This window comes from Schistocerca serialis, chromosome 4, assembly GCF_023864345.2.
Source record: "Schistocerca serialis cubense isolate TAMUIC-IGC-003099 chromosome 4, iqSchSeri2.2, whole genome shotgun sequence".
Classification (NCBI taxonomy): Eukaryota; Metazoa; Arthropoda; class Insecta; order Orthoptera; family Acrididae; genus Schistocerca; species Schistocerca serialis.
In genome coordinates, this window is record NC_064641.1 from 903,781,493 (window position 1) to 903,806,719 (window position 25,227).

At 46.0% G+C, this 25,227-nt stretch overlaps 1 protein-coding gene across 1 annotated transcript in view; it reads right to left on the minus strand.

Moving 5' to 3' along the window:
- Window positions 1–2,134: 2,134 nt before the first annotated feature.
- The window catches only part of LOC126474839 (gamma-aminobutyric acid receptor alpha-like), a 274,065-nt gene continuing 250,972 nt past the window's right edge, over window positions 2,135–25,227 (minus strand). The window contains exons 10-12 of the mRNA XM_050102317.1: window positions 6,034–6,258; window positions 2,782–2,886; window positions 2,135–2,667 (exon numbers count right to left, since the gene is read on the minus strand). Of these exons, the coding sequence (XP_049958274.1) occupies window positions 2,455–2,667; window positions 2,782–2,886; window positions 6,034–6,258 (543 nt within the window). The 3' untranslated portion in view covers window positions 2,135–2,454. The remainder of the gene's footprint in view (window positions 2,668–2,781; window positions 2,887–6,033; window positions 6,259–25,227) is intronic.

The following is a 25,227-nucleotide window of genomic DNA, read 5'->3' on the forward strand; positions in this document are numbered from 1 at the left end:
TCAGCTGTTTCTATTTAACGCTGTGTTTCGATGTGTGTATCAGTGGCAATCAAACATATTACTTCAAGTTGGCACAGTGATTTACGAGCAGTAAACTGTCGTCTGATAGCTGCCAAATTGACTGAAAAGGCAGTTGAGTTAACACCATACTGTTGAGCGAGTTTTTGAATGGTCAGCCCCCAGAAAAGTGAAGAGAAAGTAATTTATAAGGACTGTGGACGTTTCCGTTATAGAAATTTATGGACAGTATGATTGACACACTTCCTCTTGTGTGAGTGATAAAAGTTGTCTTTGACGCTCACATGGAATGTGGTAGATATACAGAAAGACCACGTTAAGTTATAAGAATCTTGCTTTTGTATAAGAGGCACCCTCGTAAAAAAACAAAACAGATAGAAAAAGTTAGTACACTGTTTATTACTTCAAAAGTAATCGCAGTAACTGTTAATACATTTATCCCACTGAGAGACAAGATGGAGAGTGTCTCTATGAAAAAACGTTGGTGGTTAGCTACGCAACCATTATTCTATCCAGGCGTGCAGCTCTTCGTACGACAGCCACGAATGTGTTTCTTGAGGGCTACAAAAATATGGAAATCGGATCGGGAGGGATCGGGGCTGTATGGAGGATGTGTAACGACTTCAGAGCGAAATTTCTACAGCGTACTCTAAACAATCTTGGCATCTCGTGAGCGGGCGTTATCTTGCAACAGAATGATGCCGTCTGTCAGCATCCTGGACGTTTGGATTTGATGGCACGCTTTAGTTTTTATGAAGTGTCAACGTGAAGCTGTGCGTTAATTGTGGTGCAGGACTCCAGAAAGTCATGAACAGCAGGCACTTGCATTGCAGGAAAAAGGTCATCATGACTTTCCTGGAGCTATCTTGCCAGTCGTTTGGTCTACGAAGTCTGTTCAAAAAATTCCGGAACATTCGTAGTTTCGCGTCAGTGTTGTGTTGGAGCGAAATGCGCCTGGCATCCCTGCACGTGCCTGCGCTTAATGTATAACTGCCGGAAGTTTCGTTGTTGTATGTCCGTTAGTTGTTGTCCAGTGATATATTCAGTACACCGTTGTGTCACACAGTTCACGGATTTCAGGAAGGCAGGCAGGAAGCCAACGGTGATGAGTGCTTTAGCCGTACTCGGTGTTCTGAATCCTTCACAAGGTTTAAAAATAGCCGGACGGAAGTTAAAGATGACAGTGTTTCACGACGACTTTCGACGTCTACCGACGACGCTCCTGTTCGGGACGTCAACGAAATTGCGCCTGCCAATCGAAGGCTGACTACCCGAGAGATTGCAGAAGAATTTAACATTCCAATTGAATCATGTCATGAATTCCTGAATGGAATGCATTGTCTTCCCACCAAATTCGAAGCACGGCTCATGAGTCAAGACTAGAAACGCCTTCGCCTCGCATTTTGTGAAGTGCTTTTGTATCGTGACAATGAGAATAAAATGTTTCTTAAGAGAATCATGTGACCACTGCGGACTTCTTTTTTATTCCAAAAGTTGAAAACTCCGATGGAAGAACAAAGATTTGCAGCGACAGACGAGATAAAAGAAAATTCACAGATGGCGCTTAGCACGATGCAGCTAGAAGTGTGCGAAGACAACTTCAGGAAGTGGAAAAGGGGTCGGGAGCGGTGTATCAGCTGTTGAGCAGAGTGTTTCGTAGGAGACCATGCACAATGAGTAAAAGTTAAGAGTAGAAAAATTTTGTGGATAAAGTTTCGGAATTGTTTGAACAGACCTCGTAGATTACAAAAGTTTCGCTGGGAAGCAGTTGCCCATACTTTATTCAGTCCCGATCTCTTTCCATGCGATATACATGTTTCTGGACCTCTGAGGAAAGCTCCCTGAAGAAATACGTTCGTGGCTGACGACTTATTTCGGACGGAGAGGTGTACTTCTGGGTGCAATCATGGGTCTGTAGGCAGCCGTAAACATTCTCCCATGAGGGCATTGACCATATTCTCTAACATTGAGATAAGGCGGCTACTTTTGAAATAATAAAAAACTTTAGTTACTTTCTTTTCATATGTCTCCTTTCCATTTGACTGCCCATTATAGTTAGTTGCTAGGCTCTCCCGTTGCCAAATATGCCCCACAACGAAACTAGATGCAAGTGACCGAGGTTCATAAGCGCGTAGAAAGCCGTTCGGTTACATTCTGACACGAACAGCTTACACGTTTTTAAGTCTACAGTTGCGTAGTTGGTTGTGAAGGTTCTTCCCAAGTTTTGCCTCTCCAGTACACTCCCAGCACCACTTCTGCGATTGACAAAGTTCTGAACGGCACTTCTCTGCTGAGAAATTGTTATCTGAGAAAAAGGTTGAGATAATGTCGGGCGGCGAGCTTCCGTGCGTCCCTGGAACAGCTCGGAAAAAATCCCCAGTTCGGCTTCTGCGAGTGCAGCGGCGCCGGCCGGCGGCTTCCTCCTGCTTGCCGGCGCTACGACGCGGCCGCGTCGCCGCTGGCGCGCACGTGGTAGAGGCGGCGGCTGCGCCACAGGTAGGAGTACCAGTAGAACATGTTGATGGCGAGGAAGCACAGCGGGAAGACGATGCGCGACGCGCGGTCGATCTTGGAGACGGAGTTGAAGCGCGGCGTGCGCCGCTTCTTCCTGGGCGCCGAGCGGCACGCGTGCGGCTGCTGCAGCTGCAGCTGCTGGTGCTGCATCTGCAGCTGCGGCTGCTGCAGCTGGTGGTCGTCGCCGCGCGCCGCGCCGCCGCCCGACGCGGAGGACACGGCGACGCTGCCGCCGCCGCCTTCGCCGGCCGACAGCGCGGGCTGCGGGGACGCCTCCGGGGGTCGGCTCAGGCACGACACGGACCTGCGAAGGCCACAGGAGCGTTCCTGTACTGCCCGCTGCTGCTGCTGCTGCTGCCGGGAGAGCGACCGACAGGAAATCCGCAGAGGTTGGAAACATAACAAGTAGAAGCGTAACGGTTTTGGATAGCGTAACATTTCTGGCTGTTGGCACTTGATTTTATTTCCACACTACATTTCAGTTGAGCAGAAATATAGTGCTTGACGAATGACATCGTAAGGCAAAGTGAGTGAGAAACAACATACTCTTGTCTGTTCAAATATCTCACGGGTTTGCTGCCAGGTGACGTCGTCGACCACCGCCGATAGTTCGACAGGAGCACACCCTGCCATTCTCTAGGCACAACTGCAAGGAGGAAGCAGCTTGCAAGGGAATTTAATACCTCGATTCAAAGAGGGAAACAAGGAAGATACCGCACACAGAACAAGTAACCGCAGAGTCAACACACAACCAAAGATGACCAACATCACATGACACACTCACGTCGATTAAATATTTGGGCGTAACATTGCTGAGCGATATGAAGTGGGACAAGCATGTAATGGCAGTTGTGGGGAAGGCGGATAGTCATCTTCGGTTCACTGGTAGAATTTTTGGAACATGTGGTTCATCCGTAAAGGAGACCGCTTATGAAACAATAATATGACCTATTGTTGAGTACTGCTCGAGCGTTGGGGATCCCTATCAGGCCGGATTGAGGGAGGACATAGAAGCAATTCAGAGGCAGGCTGCTAGATTTGTTCCTGGTAGGTTTGATCATCACGCGAGTGTTACGGAAATGCTTCAGGAACTCGGGTGGGAGTCTCTAGAGGAAAGGAGGCGTTCGTGAATCGCTACTGAGGAAATTTAGATAACCAACATTTGAGGCTGACTGCAGTACATTTTACTACCGCCAAGTTACATTTCTCGGAAAGACCATAAAGATAAGATAAGAGATATTAGGGCTCGTAGAGAGGCCTATAGGCAGTCATTTTTCCCTCGTTCTGTTTGGGAGTGGAACTATGAAAGAAGATGCTAATTGTGGTACGAAGTACCCTCCACCACGCACCTTATGGTGGATTGCGGAGTACGTATGTAGATGTAGATGTTTCGATAATGACTATTAATCAACAGATGAGGTAGCACTAATTCTGTCCCTTGATGAGATATAGAGCCGGATTCCAAGCAGCATTTAAACAAAATCCACCATCTTTGTTTATAAGGTTGCTTGATAGTTTGATTTCAACAGCTTCCTTGGTAACACTATCCCATTAGCTGGACGTGCAAGCCAGAATCTCCGTGTTGTTGTATTCCATGGGACGACCGGTGTCAAGGCAATGTTCTGCAATAGCGGATTTGCTCGGCTGTTGTAAGCGTGTGTGACGCTTATGTTCAATACACCAGTCTTCCACAGACCTGATTGTCTGACCATTATATGACATGCCACAGCTGCAAGGAATACTATAGACAGCAGCTTTACGCAAACCAAGATCATGTTTTACCGACGCCAATAGGGCCTTAATCTTAGAAGGTGGTCAAAAAACACATGATATCTCCGCAAAATACTGCCAATCCTGTTGGAAATGCTTCCTGCGTAAGGCAAAAAGGCCGTAGGCTTAGGTGACACTTCGTTGCTATCGTCACTCACCCACTGCGCAGAAGGCTGATTAGGCAACGCACGTCTGATCTGTCTCTGATATTTCTGATGTTAGTCATCTTTCGTTGTGTGTGTTGACTCTGGGGTCACTTTTCTGTGTGTGGTATCGTCCTTATTTCTCATCTGTGAACCGAGGTATTAAATTCCCTTGCACTTTGCTTCCTCCTGGCAGTTGTGCCTTGAGAATGGCAGGGTGTGCTCTTGTCGAAATATCGGCGGTGGCCGACGACGTCACCTGGCAGCAAACCCATAAGTCATTTGAACATTCAGATCGCCGGGAAAAGTTATGGTCTCAGACTCTTTCCTCTTCATTACTGGTTTCAACTCAATTATGATTCCGCAACAAGTTTTTGCACAGATGTATTTCGCTACATGTACATATAGCATCTGGACCGGATCGCTTCCACAAAATTTGGTGCACACACTACTTGCTATAAGGGAATTAGAACTCCGAGGTTTAGAGTCTCCTAGACCCCTTAGGAGCGGCTGCCCTGCCTGAGAGGTACGTGCTGCAGCTATAATTGGAATGGCTATTCAAGCGGATTGGCACGTGTGAGCACAAAGACTGGGGGAAGAGGTGACACATAGTGAGAGGAGGAGAATGAGATGGATAGAGATAGGGGGCGGAGAAAGAGATAGGTAGAGACAGGAGGAGGAGAACTACAGGTGCCGTACATGCACGTGGTGGGGCCACAGGTAAAAGTCTAGCAAATCGTAAACTGGCAACTGGTCTTACAATGATGTTATACTTCTGTTATTACAGCTGACGTAGAGTGCTCGTCTGTCTCTGTACTAAGACTCAATTCCTCTGGGGGCACTGAAACCGGGCTCGTATTTGAGAAATGAGTGAGGCAGGATTGTACCTTAACCCTGACGTAATTTTATCTGCATGTTGAACAAACGGTAAAGGTACCCAAGGGGAAAATTTGGGTAAGAAATTAAATTTCACGGAAAAGAACAAATAACTTCGAGGTTGCAAATAAAATTTTTACTTCGTCAGACATAGAAAAGGACTTCGAAGAAAGGTTGAACGGAATTTTTAGTGTCATAAAACGAATTCTAAGCTGGCCTTTAAGGATAGAAAATCATGGACAACGGAAAGCCATCGAATTAAATCGGGCGATTTGGTTCCCCACATCAGACTAGGTGAATATCGGGCTGGTACAAATGTCACACCTTAGATACACTATTCGCGAACGTTTAGAAAACATTTAAACATTTCGATTTGCATGACACTAGACGCAGATATTTAAGGAAACAAAGATTCCGCCCCAGAGGCAAAACGTGTGGCGACAGGAATGACATCTAGCCATCCTCTAACATTACCAGAAAACATGGCGACCTGGTGCGAAATAAAAGACGATACTCAGGGAAGAAGTTGTTCGCTTTGTGAACTCCGCCGTCATCAACAACAGGAATAGCATGCTAGCTACTCGTATCTACGTGTTTCACTACGCTGAGTAGGATGGAAAAAAGCGCATCAAATCAGTGTTAAGACAGCAGAAGGTAACTAATGCAAAGGGTGTGACAGGAAGTGGGAGAGCGTCGCAGCTGGCGGCGGTACTGACCACGCGCTGGGCCGGCGCCTCGCCGAGGCGGGCAGCACGCGCAGCTCGGACAGCGGGATGACCTCGACGAACCTGGCCGAGTCGGCGGACGACGAGGAGGAGGGCTGCGGCGTGGCGGCCGCCTGCAGCCTCCTCAGGAACGAGCCACCCCGGCCGCCCACGCCGCCCACGCTGCCGGAGCTCGCCTTGCGGCCCCCCGGCGCCACCGAGCCGGGCTCACCCTGCGGAACGAGGCCTCAGCGATCACAACCCACCACCGACTCTGGTAGAGGCAGTAGACGGGCCGTTACGGCGTCACTGCTGCTCTCGTCCATTCGAGTCAGAGCTGCATATGGGGTGGTCATGACAAAACCGGCCAGAAAAATATTTCGTGCACATGAAGCTAGACAACACAGTTTGTATCATCCGCCCCAGATGCTGAACACGTAAATAGCGTTGGCTGCCTTAGTTTTCAAATGTCTGTGAATCACGTAACTGAGGTGCAACGTGAGGACCAGTCCGGTATTCACCTAGCGGGATGAGGAAAACCACCTAAAAACCACATCCAGGCTGGCCGGCAAACCGGCCCTCGACGTCAATCCACCGTGTGGATTCAATCCAGAGCCGGCACTCCTACCTGAGTCCACGAAGCAGTGCCTAAGCGCTCTCGGCTACCCTGGAAGTAGAAGGTCAGACTGCTGGTAGAAGAATCGCAACACAACAAAATAATTAATGTAGGGCAATGAAAATTCTGGAATACATTTGTTTGGGTAACATGTGTAAGCTGTTAACGTTGCAAGTCCACAGGTTAATATAAGCGTGAGATAACCCATTGCAAATCTGATATGCTGGTACATTAAGAACAGCGTAATAGCCAGAATATTGAATGCAAGCATGAAAACGTCCATGCATTGTGTTTCATATCTACCGGACGTCTATTTGTTGGATGGAGTTCCTCGACGTTTGCAGCTGGTCAGTAAGTACAGGAACGATTAATGATCTTTGCGGATCATTCTGGAGTTCTCGTCCGATGATGTCCCATATGTGGTCGACTGGAGACAGACATGATGATCGAGCCGGACAAGGCAACATGTCGACTCTCTTATGTCGGATTACAACAGCGTTCTGCGGGCGAGCGTCATCCTGTTACAAAACACCCCCTGTAATGCTGTTCGTGAATGGCAGCGCAAGACGTCAAACCACCAGACTGGCGTACAAATTTGCGTCAGGATGTGTGGAGTAACCAAGCGTGCTCCTGCTGTTATACGAAATCGGACCGCAGACAATAAATAGCCTCAGGTGTATGTCCAGTATGTCTAGCACGCAGACAGGTTGGTTGGACGCCCTCAACTGGCCTCGTGACCAGCACACGGCTCGCTGGCGCCAAGGCAGAAAATACAACACCTTTCTCCCCTGCCTCCAGTTCCAATGTTTCAAATGGCTCTGAGCACCACGGGACTTAACTTCTGAGGGCATCAGTCCCCTAGAACTTAGAACTACTTAAACCTAACTAACCTAAGGACATCACACACATCCATGCCCGAAGCAGGATTCGAACCTGCGACCATAGCGGTCACGCGGTTCCATATTGTAGCGCCTAGAACCGCTCGGCCACCCCGGCATGCCCTGCCTCCAGTGAGCTCTCCCTTGACGCCACTGAACTCGCAAATGGCGATAGTTTCGTGTCGGTGGAATGTACGATACAGGGTGTATGGCTTGGAGCTGTTCTTGATTTGCAACAGACCGTTGTGTCACTGTGGTGCCAAATGCTGCTCCAATTGCTGCTGCAAATGCCTTACAATGCGCTAGAGTCATACGCCAAACACAATCGTCCTCTTCTCCGTAATGCCACTTGTCTGGAGCCCGGTCTACTTGCAACCGTTCATTCTTTTGAGTACTGCTGCCAGAAGTCATGTACAGTAGCTACATTCCTGCAAGGTCTTGATGTAATATCGCAAAAGAAACACCCAGCTACTCGTAGCCCTATTACGTGACCTCGTTCGAACTCAGTGCGGTGTAGATAATGGCGTCTTGTCACCTTAAAGAGACTGTTGAATAACATCAACTCACCACGTTCAATATCAAAGGTAACTAACGCTCGCGACGGTTACAACATATATTTAAATAAAACTTGATTTGGATACACATAGTGACGCTACTAGCGTCACTTTTATGCGACTGGTGCGAAAGTAGAATAGACATCACCTTCCAGATGTAGTAACACGTCTACCAATTTTTATTTATGTCGCAAACCTCCTCTTGGAGTTGCGGTTTTCTTCCGTCAGTGAATTTTCCTGGTCAGTTTTACCTTGCCCATCTCGTAGGTCAACAGGCTCCTGTGGACGTAGTCATTGAAGGCGAAATCTTCTGAGATGTCAGGCCACTTTGTCTTCCTCTTCAAACATTTTCAAAACTCGACGTTTCTACCCCATCGGTGGGATCTTCTTCAGGAGTCTTCTGTACAGCCAACCAGGGACTCCTTAAGACTCCACAGTAAATCCCCAGAAGAGTGGTCACGAAGTCGAGTTTTGGAGAAGTTCGAAGAGGAGTGGAGGCGATAACGTGACGTGTCGTAAGATCTCAAAAAAAAAAAAAAAAAAAAAAAAGGGTTAGTCCAGTTGTTGTCAATGAGCCTTTGAGGATTTTATGTATCTGACTAAGGAGGACCGAATCATGTGGTGACACGCACTTCTGCATCAGCGATCTACATCTACAACTACGTCAACATCCACAGCCATACCTGCATCTATACGTATTCTCTACAAGCTACGTTACGCTTTGTAGTGCGGGGTACTTCTGGTAACATTAACACTTCTCATCCTACCAGTTCCATTAACGAAATGTGCGTGGGAAATGCGAATGTCAGTAACCCACATCTGAAGTCTAATTTATTGTATATACATTAAAATTTTTTTTGCATCACCTCGGTTGCGAGAGATCCGGAACCCATACAGAAAATTGGAACAGTGATCGCCCTTATTATTGCTCATGAAAACCACACATTGCATGTTGTACCACCATACAGCGAGTACTTCAGAGGTGGTGGTCCAGATTGCTGTACATACTGGCACTTCTAATACCCAGTATCACGTCCTCTTGTGTTGATTCATGCCTGTATTCGTCGTGGCATATCATCCACAAGTTCATCGAGGCACTGTTGGTCCAGATTGTCCCACTCCTCAATGGTGATTCGGTGTAGATCCTCCAGAGTGGGTGGGTCACGTCTTCCATAAACAGCCCTTTTCAATCTATCCCACGCATGTTTGATAGGATTCATGTCTGGAGAACAAGCTGGCCACTCTAGTCAAGCGATGTCGTTGTCCTGAAGGTAGTCATTCACAGGATGTGGACTATGGGGGAGCGAATTGTCGTCCATGAAGACGAAAGCCTCGCCAATATGCTGCCGATATGGTTGCACTATCGGTCGGACGATGGCATTCACGTATCCTACAGTCTTTACGGCGCCTTTAATGACCACCAGCGTCGTACGTCGGCCCCACATATTGCCACCCCAAAACAGCAGGGAACCTCCACCTTGCTGCACTCGCTGGATAGCGTGTCTACAGCGTTCAGCCTCCAGATACGACTCCGACGATTCTCTGGTTGAAGGCATATGCGACACTCATCATTGAAGAGAACGTGATACCAATCCTCAGCGGTCCATTCGGCTTGTTGTTGGTCTCAGCTATACCGCGCTGCAAGGTGTCATCGCGTGGAGTGGCCGCGCGGTTTCAGGTCATGTCACGGATTGCGCGGCCCCTCCCGAAGGAGGTTCGAGTCCTCCCTCGGACATGGGTGTGTGTGTTGTTCTTAGCGTAAGTTAGTTTAAGTAGTATGTAAGTCTAGGGAGCGATGACCTCCGCAGTTTGGTCCCTTAGGAATTCACACACGTTTGAACGCTTTGCATGGTGTCGTTGTTCCGAAGACGGACCTCGCTATGGACGTCGCAAGTGGAGCTGCGCATCATACAGCCTATTGTGCAAAGTTTGAGTCGTAACATGAGGTCCTGTGGCTGAACCACAACCAATATTCAACATGGTAGGGTTGCTGTCAGGGTTCCTTCCAGCCATAATCCGTAGGTAGCGGTCATCCACCGCAGTAGTAGATCTTGGACGGCCTGAGCGAGGCATGTCATCGACAGTTCGTGTCTCTCTGTATCTCGTACATGTCCGAACAACATCGCATTGCTCCACGCCGAGGCGCCTGGACACTTTCCTTGTTGAGAGCCCTTCCTGGCACAAAGTAACAATGTGGACGCTATCAAACTGCTGTATTGAGCGTCTAGGCATGAGTGAACTACAGATAACACGAGCCGTGTATCTCCTTCCTGGTGAAACTGACCGGTTGTCGGACCCCCTCCTTCTAATAGGCGCTGCTGATGCCTGCTTGTTTACATCTTTGGGCGGGTTCAGCGACACCTCTGAACGGTCAGTGGGACTGTGTCTGTGATACAATATCCACAGTCAATGTCTTTCTTCAGGAGTTCTGGAAACCAGGGAGATGCAAAACCTTTTTTGATGTGTGTATGACCGCGTTATGATCATCGCGTGAGGTGTATCTGAGAGTTAGGAATATGTTGTCCAGTTCTTGCTCAAAAGTATGGCCTCGGGATTTCAGCAGTAAACTTCTCCGTGATGCACATCTCTCTTGTAGCACCTTCCACGGGACTCCGTTGAGCACCTCTGTAACGCTCTCACGCTTACTAAACGACATCGTGTCAAAAAGTTTCAACTTCTTATTCTAATTTAAAACGTTAAGGATACCAAACTGACGAGTAACACTCAGCAATTGTTTGGAACAGGGTGTTCAAAATGTTCAAATGTGTGTGAAATCTTATGGGACTTAACTGCTAAGGTCATCAGTCCCTAAGCTTACACACTACTTAACCTAAATTATCCTAAGGACAAACACACACACCCATGCCCGAGAGAGGACTCGAACCTCCGCCGGGACCAGCCGCACAGTCTATGACCGCAGCGCCTTACATCGCTCAGCTAATCCCGCGCGGCGAACAGGATCTTGTGAGCTCCTTGTTCCTTGGATGAATTACATTTCCTTAATATTCTTTCAGTGCATATTACCCTGGCAGCTGTTTCTCTTGAAACTTCACATAAAGAAAGCATAGCTATCCCACCAATAATGCTGCGGACGCGTTCTGAACGCCATTGTAAGGCACAAAGCACACAACGCCAGGCGTCCTATGTTCTTGTGCATCGCTGATGTTAGCCCAGTGGATAAGCCACAAGATGACAAGATATACGTCCCAATAAGGCACGGGTTTAGCAGATATCGTACAAACTCGACACTCTTGAGAATTGAGATACTTTTAGGAATGGACACTGCCGGACAAAACCGGACGTCAGGCAACATCTACACCAATATAGATACTCCGCAAGCCACTATACAGTGCCTGTGTCGAGGTTACTACTGCTAGTAATTTCCTTTCCTGTTCCAGTCGCAAATAGAGCGAGGAAAAAAACACTATCTATATACCGCCTATGAGCCCTAATTTTTGGTATCTTATCTTCCTGGTCCTTAAGCAAAATGTATGTTCGTAGCAGCAGAATCGTTCTGCAATCAATTACAAATCCCGTTTCTAATTTTCTCAACAGTGTTTCTCGAGAAGCGAGTTTAAGAGCTAAGAGGGAGGGGCACATGCTGAAGAAGTGAATGTTGGAACAGGAATGGACCAGTGCGGAGCAAGTAACGGTTTCACTATGTCGTCCGTCCTACTTGTCGACCCTCGCACTTGGTCGAACGTACGGCCCCTTCAGCTGCGGGGGAGACGGAACCAATGGAGGAGGCAGTGTGTGGGCGGAGTTGCGACGCAAAAACTTGGGCCCCCGGCGTCCCTCGTGGCCATTAGGATCGTCGGCGCTGGAAAAAGCCCGCGGACCTCGCCCGGGGCGGGCGCTGGCGTCGGCCCCGGACCCGCGCCCTGGGGGCGGCGCGCGTTATGGGCGGCCGAATGTCTGCGGCCGCAGTTGCCGGCCGAGTAGCGCTGCCTTGCGAGCCGCCTCCTGCCGAAGAGCGCGCAGTCGTCCGCTGGCGAGCGGCGGGCGTGACTAACGGGCGGCATAATCTCCAGTCACGACGCCGACCGAACGGTCACCGAGGGAACGCCAGTCTACTTACAGGAGGCAGGAGTAGACTTCATGAAGCCACGCTCTCCAGGGACTGGAAACTGTCATAGTCACATCAGAATTACGTTAATTAGAGCTTAGCAAGCATTTACCCGCCCGGATAGCCGTCCGTTACGGAAGAGCCGCTTCCGGGACAGGGAGATATGCCAGCCCCGGATCAAATCCACCGGGCTGATTACCGACGTCCCGGCCTGCCTGGATATGGTTTTTAGGCGGTTTTCCACAACCCCCAGGTGTACAGGGTGGTCCATTGACGGGCCAAATATCTCACGAAATAATCGTCAGACGAAAAAACTACAAAGGGCGAAACTTGCCCAGTTTGAAGGGGAAAACCAGATGGCGCTATGATTTGCCCGCTAGATGGCGCTGCCGTAGGTCAAACGGATATCAACCGCGTTTTTAAAATAGGAACCCCCATTTTTTATTACATATTCGTGTAGTACGTAAAGAAATATGAACGTTTTAGTCGGACTACTTTTTTCGCTTTGTGATTGATGGCACTGTAATGGTCACAAACATATGACTCACAATTTTAGACAAACAGTTGGTAACAGGTAGGTTTATTAAATTAAAATACAGAACGCAGGGACGTTTGAACAATTTATTTCGGTTCTTCCAATGTGATACATGTACCTTTGTGAACTTATCATTTCTCAGAACGCATGCTGTTACTGCGTGATTACCTGTAAATATCACATTAATGCGATAAAAGCTCAAAATGATGTCCGCCAACCTCAATGCATTTGGGAATACATGTAACGACATTCCTCTCAACAGCGAGTAGTTCGCCTTCCGTAATGTTCGCACATACATTGACGCATGTTGTCAGACGTTGTCGGTGGATCACGATAGCAAATATCCTTCAACTTTCCCCACACAAAGAAATCCGGGGACGCCAAATCCGGTGAACGTGGGACCCACGGTATGGTGCTTCGACGATCAATCCACCTGTCATGAAAGATGCTATTCAATACAGCTTCAACCGCACGCGAGCTATGTGCCGAACATCCATCATGTTGGACGTACATCGCCATTCTGTCATGCAGTGAAATATCTTGTAGTAACACAGGTAGAACTTTACGTAGCAAATCAGCATCATTCCACCATTTACATTGCCATCGATGTAATGGAAGCCAATTATCCTTCTTCCCATAATGCCGCACCATACTTTAACCCGCCAAGGTCGCTGAAGTTACAGTTGTCGCAGCCATCGTGGATTTTCCGTTGCCCAATAGTGCGTATTATGCTGGTTTACGTTACCGCTGTTGGTGAATGACGCTTCGTCGCTAAGTAGAACGCGTGCTAAAAATCTGTCATCGCGCTGTAATTTCTCTTGTGCTCAGTGGCAGAACTGTACACGACGTTCAACGTCGTCGCCATGCAATTCCTGGTGCATAGAAATATGGTACGGGAACAATGGATGTTGTAGCATTCTCAACACCGGCGTTTTTGAGATGCCCGATTCTTGCGCAATTTGTCTGCTACTGATGTGCGGATTAGCACCGACAGCAGCTACAACACCTACATTTGTTTCAAGTAATGGCTGACGTTTCACATGTGGCTCAACACTTCCTGTTTCCTTAAACAACGTAAGTATTCGGCGAACAGTTCGGACACTTAGATGATGTCCAGGATAGCGAGCAGCATACATAGCACACGCCCGTTCGGCATTTTGATCACAATTGAGCAACACGATAACGACGCTTCCCGCAATTGGTAAACAGTCCATTTCAACACGTGTAATGTATCACGAAGCAAATACAGTCCGCACTGGCGGAATGTTACGTGATACCGCGTACTGATACGTTTGTATTACAGCGCAATCTATCACAAAGGGAAAAAAGTGGTCCAACCAAAACATTCATATTTCTTTACGTACTACACGAATATGTAATAAAAAATGGGGGTTCCTATTTAAAAAACGCAGATGATAACCGTTTGACCTATGGCAGAGCCATCTAGCGAGCCAACCATAGCGCCATCTGGTTTCCACCTTCAAGCTAGACGAGTATCGTTCTTTGTAGTTTTTTCGTTTCATGCTTATTTCGTGAGATATTAGGCCCGGTCAGTATCAATGGACGACCCTGTATATGACGCAAGCATCCATTTCCCACCTCAGTTACAAGTTTCCGCAAACATTTAGAAAACTTTCGCCCACTTCCACATGATTAACACTACACGCTAACAACTGGGTGCACATATTCCATCCCAGGGGGTTAAAGGTGGCGACAGCAAACGTATCCTGCCAGCTCATAAACTAAACCTACCAAATCCGGTAATAAGCAGGCCGACCGTGCACCGAATTGGGACAAAAACACAAAAAACAGAAGGTAATAACAGGTCTTTAATGTTAGCATTGGTATTACCGTATGACTTTGCGTATTTGGAGCATTCAGATGAAAACGAGACAGGCAGTAAAATGGTAAATGAACTCTTTATTATTTCAAAAGTAATGGCCATAACTGTTAATACATTTTTGCCACGGTGAAACAGCGGTGTCAATGCCTTCGTGGAAAAATTTTTGCTGTTGCCTGCGGGATCGTGATTGTAACCCAGCGTGCACTTTTTTGTCCGAAGCAAATTAACGGCCCCGGCTGTCATTTTTCAGAGTTCCAAACATATGAAAATGGGGCCGCCCACATGTTGCCGAGGTTGTTTCGATCACGTTTACGAAGTTTAGCTGGGAAGCCGTTGCACATCCTGCGATCACTCTCCACGTGATTTCCATATATCTGGAGCCCTAAGGGAATACGCCGATTTGCTTCGTACGAAGTGGTGTGCGCCTGAGTACAATCATGGTTCTGTAGGAACCAAAAACGTTTTTCCATGAAGGTACTAACCATCTAGTTTCACAGTAGGATAAATGTGTTAGATTACTCTTGAAATAATAAACAGATAAGTTACATTTTTTCCATCGGTCTCGTTTTCATTTGACTGCTCCTTATACTTGGTGAACATTAATAAAATCGACAAGCTGCAGAGACGGATTCTGTAAATGGAGGAAAAAAGTTTCTATCAACATGTGTCCAGAAACGCATAGGTGCCACGGAGGATGCTCTGACAAATGACACTTCCGCTGGTCACGTGCCGTTTCTTACTTGTGTGTTGCAGACTGTCTGATTGACGCAGCGTACTGCAAGCAGCAGAATGGTCCAGTATTCATGTCGGGAACCTGCCGAGATGATGCTTATGTATGGCCAGGCGGACAGAAACGGTCGAGCGGCAGCACGGCTATACCAAAACAAGTACTGCCCCAGACACCAACCACATCACACATTTTAAGCTTTTCTTTGGTCGCTTGTGCGACCATGGGGCCTTTCAGACAGGCGAACGTGCAGAGAGGTGAAGGTCTGTGCATATATCAGATTTGGAGGACCAGGTTCTACAGGATATTGAGACGAACCCTAGAACAAGCTCCAGGCAAAAGGTCTAACAACATGGTAAACGCCAAAGTAAGGAAATTTTGTTTGGAAATTCGTGGTAATCTTCTATGGAACCAAACTGCTGAGGTCATCGGTCCATAGACTTGCACACTACTTAATCTAACTAAGACTAACTTACGCTAAGCACAACACACACACCCATGGCCGAAGGAGGACTCGAACATCCGATAGGGGTAGCCGCGAGAAACGTGACAAGACGCCTGAGAACGGGCGGCTTCCCCGCGCGACCCAAAGTACGATTATGTGTATCCTGTGTGACAACCAATACTACCCCTATCACCTGCAGTCCGATGGAGGCCATTTTTAGCATCTGTTGTGACGTGGATGTGATGCAGCTCTGTACTGTGTTCCGAGACGATTTGTTGTTGGTGGCCGGCCGAAGTGGCCGTGCGGTTAAAGGCGCTGCAGTCTGGAACCGCAAGACCGCTACGGTCGGAGGTTCGAATCCTGCCTCGGGCATGGATGTTTGTGATGTCCTTAGGTTAGTTAGGTTTAACTAGTTCTAAGTTCTAGGGGACTAATGACCTTAGCAGTTGAGTCCCATAGTGCTCAGAGTCATTTTGTTGTTGGTGCACGCATACCGTCCATTTTCGGGCATATGTTCAGATGACATCTTTTCATACATTTACAGTCAGGAATCTGTTGCAACATTTTGTCGGTTTTATTAAGGTTCACGCTGTATAATTTGACTCGTGATAGCACGCGCGTTTTGAGGGCAGGGGTCAGATGACACACAAACAGTTACCAACAACCCTCCCCCCCCCCCCCCCTCCCTGCCACAATCTTGAAGGAATGGAAGTGCCCTGTATATAACTACTTCATACGTCTGATTATTTAACAAATGATGTCCTTTAAGCACTCCGTCTTCAGGCCACAAGTGGCCCATCGGGAGCATCCGACCGCCATGTCATCCTCAGACGAGGATGCGGATAGGAGGGGCGTGTGGTCAGCACACTGCTCTCCCGGTCGTTATGATGGTTTTCTTTGACCGGAGCCGCTATTATTCAGTCGAGTAGCTCCTCAATTGGCACCACGAGGCTGAGTGCACCCCGAAAAATGGCAACAGCGCGTGGCGGCTGGATGGTCACCCATCCAAGTGCCGGCCACGCCCGACAGCTCTTAACTTCGGTGATCTCATGAGAACCGGTGTATCCACTGCGACAAGGCTGTTGCCATGTCCTTTCAGGAAAGCAAGTTTTTCACGCATCTCAGTGTTTAAGGCGTCATAGCTCCTGAACTATGCATCATAAAATGATATAATTTTGCCAGTACGTTCAGTGGTATCTGTGGAATCTGTCTGAAAAAGTGTTTCGAATAATGTTAATACTAAAAAAATAATGAATTAAAAAGTCACACCTGATGCCGAAGTTTTACTCCATGAACGGCGTAATTGCATTAAGCGCTAAACGATTCTTCTTTCATTTTTTGTTAGTGTGTCAGCGAGAAAAAGTTTGGAAGAGATTAGAAATTGTGTGTAATCTTTATTGCAGGCCGATAAGTACTCTCGTCCTCAAATACTGTATGAATAAATTCCGGGTATTTGTGGGCCATCAGTTGCGCTCCGTCAAGACAAACACAGACTTTCTAACTTTTCTTATAGTGTAAAATTATTAACATAAGATTATACATCCTGATGCATTGTGACAGCATTTAAATTTTTAAAATTCTGTCAATAATTACGCAAACTCAATAATTCCGCTGGAATCCGCCAGATAGGCAAACTGTAAGCGGCACAAGGTGAACTATTTATTGTTTTTTCGTTCGTTAATATATATGAAGCCTCGGTACAAAGATATTGTCCATAATTTCTCCCGACCTTAACTGCATTTATTCAGAAGTTAGTAGGCGTCTATTTCCGTAGTAAAGGAGTCCTTTGTGCTTTGACTGAAAGGACCTTCTCACGTGAACAAACGAGATAGGTGCCAGGGCAGCTTTTCTGGCCGTTAAGAGAAGTCAGTGTGCAGCACGCTACTAACACGCCAGCCCCAAAACTTTTGAAATGAGCACAATAATGATGGCGATGTAGACGGTAACCTCTACACATTTGGCTGTCTTCTTCGAAACACGACGTTCTGTATAATCCCTACAGCAAGAGCTCTGCCTCACTGGGGCCCGAATGCTTTTGCAGTCAAGAAGCGTTTCCATGGCTTGAACAGCTAGTCAGCAGACCACATGTTGATACCCTATAGCCGGCCGAAGTGGCCGTGCGGCTCTAGGCGCTGCAGTCTGGAACCGCGAGACCGCTGCGGTCGCAGGTTCGAATCCTGCCTCGGGCATGGATGTGTGTTATGTCCTTAGGTTAGTTAGGTTTAACTAGTTCTAAGTTCTAGGGGACTGATGGCCTCAGCAGTTGAGTCCCATAGTACTCAGAGCCATTTGAACCATTTTTTGATACCGTATAGGTGACATGTTGAGACAGTTTAGCTGTGCTACAGGTACCAGACGCTGAAACGTTGCCAGTTACTCCGAGAAACAATAAATGAACTGTTCTTTACTATTTCTGACAATCAGGTCATCTGGAATTACGGTCTGCAGTTCGTAATTATCATCGCTACATTCTGTCACCAAGTGCCTTCATTAGACATACTCTCTCGCACCTGCCCTCAATTACGTCTCATCTTACTTCATTTTGTATGTCTCCTCTGATAAATTATGGTTGGAGCTATTCTTGGTTGACCGAGGGTTGTGTTCCATACCTCTAACAACTGTCTGGTATCCATGCCCTTTTGTCACCAATTTCGGTGCCTATTTACCTGGTTCTATCGTGTTAGCTTCATTTTTAATATGTTTCTGAGTCTTTTAACAAAGTATGCATATTTAATTAAAATAATTTTAAAAATCGTTTTAGGAGATGTCAGTGGTCACAAAACACTACTAAAGGTATAATAAAAATAATCTAGACCGCATAAAATATTTTCTTTTAAAAACGGTGACCGGTTCGGTAAATGTCTTATCATTCCCAGACGTTAAAAGGCACATGAAAATATACACAACACTGAAAAATTTATGGTAATACATAATAAGTATAAAAAATACGATTAACTCATTTGTATATAATGATGATTACGTGCAGAGTCAATAATAATAAGCCACAGTTCTGCACCTTTGACTGGAAATCAGAACTTATAACTTAAACTAAACTCCTCCCGCACAGGCCTAAAGGTACCCACTGGCCGCCGTGTCATCCTCAGCCCACAGGCGTCACTGGATGTGGGTATGGAGGGGCATGTTGTCAGCACACCGCTCTCCCGGCCTTTTGTCAGTTTCGAGACTGAAGCCGCTACTTCTCAATCAAGTATCTCGTCAGTTTGCCTCACAAGGGTTGACTGCACCCCGCTTGCCAACAGCGCTGGGCAGACCGGATGATCACCGATTCAAGTGCTAGCCCAACCCGACAGCGCTTAACTTCGGTGATCTGACGGGAATCGGTGTTACCACTGCGGCAAGGCCGCTGTCAGTACATATCGATCTTCATAATGTTGCCATGGTTACGTCACGCACGAATCCCCACTTTGGGTCTAGTTCGAATGTTAATAGTTTATTTATTTATTACCTGTCTTTTACTTGTTCTTTTACTTATTTCACAAAAGTCTAGTTTTATAATTACATGACTGTGGTCGTGGGCCAAATTTGTCATATTACAATTTTATTTTTACTGAATTTACTCGTATTTAACGGCAGTTGATTGTCACTGACATAATAGTGGAAACTGTGGGCGGAGCTCTCGCTACATATGCGACGTCTCTTCATACCACCCTAGAATAGTTAGTGCTCAATGGCTCAAACCAACAGCTCCGACAATCAGCAAGGGTGTCTCTTCTTTTGATTATGTTGTAGTTGTGTATATTTCTTTACTGTTTGTTGATCTTCATGTGTCCTCTAATAAGTTTCGTGTTACTCCGTTTAGAGAGCATGTAACGGTTGAGGATCAACAGATAGTGATAGAAACCTGTAACAGTCTCTAAAATAAAATATTTTATGTGGCAGACTGTTTTTATTATATTTCTAACAGTATTTAATTGAGTTTGTAGTCGACTTTTGTTTAAGTACAGTTGTGCTACAACCTCCCGTCATTAATCTGCCATCGCGCCTGGTGCACACCATCGTGATTGTGAAGGCAACGCCAAATCCGTAGTAAAAGACGAATCCGATAGTTTAGGTACGCTCAGGGCAGGCAGTTGGTTAGTCGCTGTTCGTTTCCGAGCCCCACGGCGGGATGCGCTGTTTGACCACTTCACAGTAGTCCAGTTCTGGACACATGGTTCTTTTATGTTGGAGATTCTAGCTTGAAACTGCTGGTTATTGTGTTATTACCGTTTTCACGCGCGTTTAGCGAATGATTAGAGCTGAATGCAGCATTGATACTTCAGCAACGCTGCCACATTCTTGTCCAGCCAGTACTGTATCCCCACACAGTCCATCCCTGGGTCTGTGTGACGTTCCATGGGAAAAGAAAAGAAAAAGAATGCAGGTAGCAAAGTACTGCAAACCGAGTTTGTGGTGTAGTGGTCGGTGGGGCTGCCGAATGACACATAAGTCTCAGCCTCGATTTCCAATAATCTGGGGAAAGGAATCCAACTGAGGAGCTATTGCAGCGAGAAGGGAGAGTCCCTGTTTATAGAGCTGGCATTAGTGGCTGGGGGCGATTCATTTCGTTCGTGTCCTTCTCATGTGGTAACGTCTGGCTGTCGTACAACTTTCAATTCTCATCAGCAAATCACAATGAGCTGGGAGTGCAACTAAGCTATTCTCAGTTCAGTATATGTTGGGGATCTCCAGTTCTGACATTTGCCTGACAAACTAGGGAAACCCTGCTAAAATCTTAATTACTGCCACGGGGTAGAATCTATTGATAATGTGTTTATAGGACACTTTAGGTCCGCACAAGAAATGCACTCATGGGCCAAGAGAGTATGACCGTTGTCCACCGGGACACCGAAAGGCGCGTGGTTGCGTTGGAATGGTATGTGACGCGGTGAGGAAAGTACACAGGATGGCTCTGTGATTATGTTACAGATTTTCAGGAATGACGGAGAAGGGTAAATGCACCAACGCTGGTCCGGAAACGTCCGAGTCGAAAGTTACCTCTGACAGTGTAACACACTTACTGGTACTACTACTGCTTGGACTGTAAGGTAGGCAACTTTCAGAAATAAGAAAAACATTGCCTTGTAAAATGCATACCTTAGGTGCTATGAAAAGTTGTTCATCTTCGATACTGCGAAACACGACTCTTCCACTGAACGCTCCTCGGCTTCCACATTTTTAGAGGAGTTGTACGAACCGAAACAAGAAAAAACTGTCCGATAATTATGAGCTCTAAAATGCATACCTTAAGAACTATGGGCACTTATTCAGTAGAAGAGAAGTGTTTCACAGAAGCGAAGATGAACAAGTGTTGACGGTTCCTTAGCTGCCCTTTTTAGAGCCAATGTTTACTAGACGTTTTTACCTTGTTCTGATCCATACTATTGCCTCTGAAACTACTGACTACTCTACAATCTTAGCAACAACAATACCGATACGTGTATTCCATTGTCAGAGGTATAATAACGTTTTTCACTTTCAACCTTTGACTGTTTCGTTTTCGGACACCGTCTCTTGCCTCACATTGATACATTTACCCTTCTCCATCATCCCTGAAAATTCGTAACATCGTCACTGGATTATCCTGTATAAGAGGAGCAGAGACAAAAGTGGCATCATTCCAGCTACTGTACGACCCCCAATGATGAAATCCTCTTAAATAAATCGAAGAACAGTAGGAAAATAGTGTGTGATGAGAGTGACAATAAGGCAAAACTCCTTAGTAGGCCTTGCAACAGCTCAATTGTAAAGGGAAAGAGAAACAGCAGCAGAAAAACCTCCAGCAGTCATAGGACGTGTTACCTGCGTAAAATATAACATAAATATCGTGTTTTATGGACTATAAGGCGGACTTTTTCTTCGAAAAATTGCCACAGATATTCATAAAAGATTAACATAAAAATCTGCATTACTAGATTTAAAATTTCCTCCGGTCTTAAAAATAGCCATATATTCGATGCCCCGGGAAACTTATCTCTCTCTGGCTACACTGGATTCAACTGACAGTTTTATATGAGAGAGGAATGGAACAAGTAAATGATGGATGAACACTCAACATGAAGGCAGATTTAAAACAACCTGCAGTCGAACAAGTGTGTCAGTGAATAAAACAGTCGTGGTCAATAGTCAGAGAAGACATAATTGTTAAATCTTTGAAGAAGTGCGGCGTAAGTAATGCTCGCAATGGCAGTGAAGACTATCTTACGTATGAAGAGGACAACGATAACAACGAAGAGGAAGAATAAGAAAGTTAGGATGACGCTATTTATGAATTTTAAAGGTGTTCGTTTTTATATACTAAGAAATTTTTAAAATCTTGCTCCGTACATTAATAATAAAAATGGGAAAAATATCATAAAAAAACACGATTAAAAATTAAGGTGCCTCTTATAGTCCGTAAAATACGGTAATCCCAAGAACAGGCAGTTCGCGTCTTTTCTGTTTTTAATTCTGCGTACCTAACAAACTGGACACAGAATCTTCGATGTAGATCTACCGTATTAGTAGTGACAGATCTTCTTTTTATCAAAAACCACCTGGAAGACATTAAGCGCAGAATGCTACGGAAATGCAATCATTCGCCATAGCAGACTGCTTACAAATAATTCTGTGAACCATCCTAGAATGCTGCTCAAGTATGTCGGACCAATACCAAATAAGAATAACAGGGAATATTGAACGTGTAGAGGGAAGGACAGTACAAATACTGACAGGTTTGCTGGGACTAGTGGCAGAGTGTCACAGAAGTGCTGGGGAAACTGAACTGGCACTCTCTGGAAGACAGCCGTAAACCAGCCCAAGAAAGCCCACTTACAAAGTTTCACGAACCGGCTTTGATTGATGACTCTAGGAATATACGAGTACTACCAGCTCCTACGAACCGATACCATAGGGATGGTGAGGAGAAGGTTACTTGAGTTTCAGCGCACACAGAGGTACTTAAACTGTCATTTTTCCCTCGCTCCATGAGTGAGTGAAACGGGAAAAAGCCACATTTTAACAGTGTTACGAGCCTATTTTTCACTACAGAGCACGAAGCAATTTCGCGTCTTTTCACAGCACATGACATCGACAAGACCTCATGAATACCAATGGTGGGACAAAGAAAGTGACTGTTTAGTGAGATCTGAAAATGACCTAAACGTGTTACACAATACATGGTGACTTATCAAAACAGGGTAAACTCTTAATACTTTAGCGTCCCTCATTGTGTCATTCGCGCTAGGGTAACAACGTAATAGCTGACACATACACTATGTGATCAAAAGTATCTGGACACCTGGTTGAAAATAACTTTTAAGTTCGTGGTGCCTTCCATCGGTAAGGCTGTAAATTAATATGGTGTTGCCCCCCCCCCCCCCCCCTTAGCCTTGATGACAGTTTCCACTCCCTTAGCCTGGATGACAGCTTCCACTCTCGCAGGCATCCGTTCAGTCAGGAGCTGGAAGGTTTCTTAGCGAATGGCAGCCAATCTTCACGGAGTGCTGCACTGAGGAAAGGTAGTGATGTCGGTCGTTGAGACCTGACACCAAGTTGGCGTTCCAAAACGTCGCAAAGGTGTTCTGTAGGACTCATATCAGGTCTCTGGGCATGCCAGACCATTACAGGGATGTTATTTTCGTGCAACCACTCCACAACAGGCCGCGCATTAAGAACAGGTGCTCGATCGTGTTGAAAGATGCAATAGCCATCCCCGAATTGCTCTCAAGGTGCTTAAGAAGGTGAGAAGAAGGTGCTTAAAACATCAATGTAGGCCTGTGCTGTGATAGTGCCACGCAAAACAACAAGGTGTCCAAGCCCCCTCCTTGAAAAACACGGCCACACCATAACACTACCGCCTCCAAATTTTCCTGTTGGCACTAAACACGTTGGCAGATGACGTTCACGGGGCATTCGCCATACCTACACCCTGCAATCGAATCGCCACATTGCGTACCGTGATTCGTCACTTCAAACGACGGTTTTCCTCTGTTCAATCGTCCAATGTTTACGCTACTTACACCAAGCGAGGCGTCGTTTGGCATTTACCGGCGTGATGTGTGGCTTATGAGCAGCCGCTCGACCATGACATCTGTTATCTCACCTCCCGCCTAATTGTCATAGTACTTGCACAGGATCATGATGCAGTTTGGAATTCCTGTGTGATGGTCTGGATAGATGTCTGCCTGTTACATATTATGTCCCTCTTCAACTGTCGGCGGTCTCTGTCACACGTTTCCACTTCACTATCACATCGGAAACGGTGGACCTACGGATGTTTATGAGTGTGGAAATCTTGCGTACAGAGGTATTACACAAGTGACACCCAATCACCTGACCACGTTCGAAGTCCGTGAGTTCGTCGGAGCGCCCCATTCTGCTCCCTAACGAAGTCTAATGACTGCTGAGGTCGCTGATAAAGGAGTACCTGGCAGTAGGTGGCAGCGCAATGCACCTAATATGAAAAGCGTCTGTTTTTGGTGGTGTCCGGATACTTGTGATCACATAGTGTATATAGGGCTCTTTTACATTGCCGTCACAGTAGGTGGACTAAGGTTGTAAGGTGTTCATGTATTTTTTTATTTTTGTATGTATGGATGTGCACATCAGAGAGAGAACAAGTTTCGTTACTGTTACACAATCTTTGGTTTTATCGTGGCACAGTCTTTGCTCTGCGCAATCTGATACATTCTTAATTGAAGAGTATTCAGTAGAGCTGTGCTGACTTGTGATTGTATATGTTAGATGAAAAAAGATTGATCGAACAGGACAGCAAGTATGAATGAGATTTATATATTAGAAAAGGAAAAAGATACAAAATTTTGTATAATGTTATTATTTTTTAAGAGAAGAAGTTTGAGGTAAGACTGCAGCAATGCGCAGCTAAGAATGATTATTGTCAGCTAGTTAACATGCTCATATCTGTGGGAAAGACCATCCCACTTTCCCGAGTCATGCATTAACATATTAATTGATTAAGCCGTTTGATTTCTATAGAAATTCTATGTTAACATCGTACCCTTTTTAAATCATTGTTCACTTTGTTAAGCATTGTATTGTTCAGATCAATGTTATGTGCAAAGATCACGCAAAGTTTTACTCAAATTTTTTGAACACATACTTCAATCTGAAATCGTTGGCTTGGAATATCATTTCATAGGAATAGTTACTCTCCTGATCCCACTGTTTATCATTTTGCACTGCTGCAAGCAACAGTTTGAATATTTATTTCGAAACAGAAAGCTAGTTTAGTCATTTCCTGCTTGCTGTTTCCTGTTGTGCTATCGAGAAATCTGCAAAAATGTTGTCAAGATGCGAGGCAGATGGAAATTTTGATTAGGCCTAGATAATTGTTTCACTTTCGTTGCGCATTTAATACAAAGACGAGCTGTTTTCAGGTCAGAGACAGTTCAGTTCAAATTAGCTTCTGTTTAGTCAAAGGTGAGTATACGAGTTTAAGTTGGATAACAGTTTGTGGGTACATAGTTTTGGTAATGCGTAGATTTAATAGAGTGGGAGGTGAAGCTGGTCTAAGAAACAAAAACAGAGGGGAGGTTAC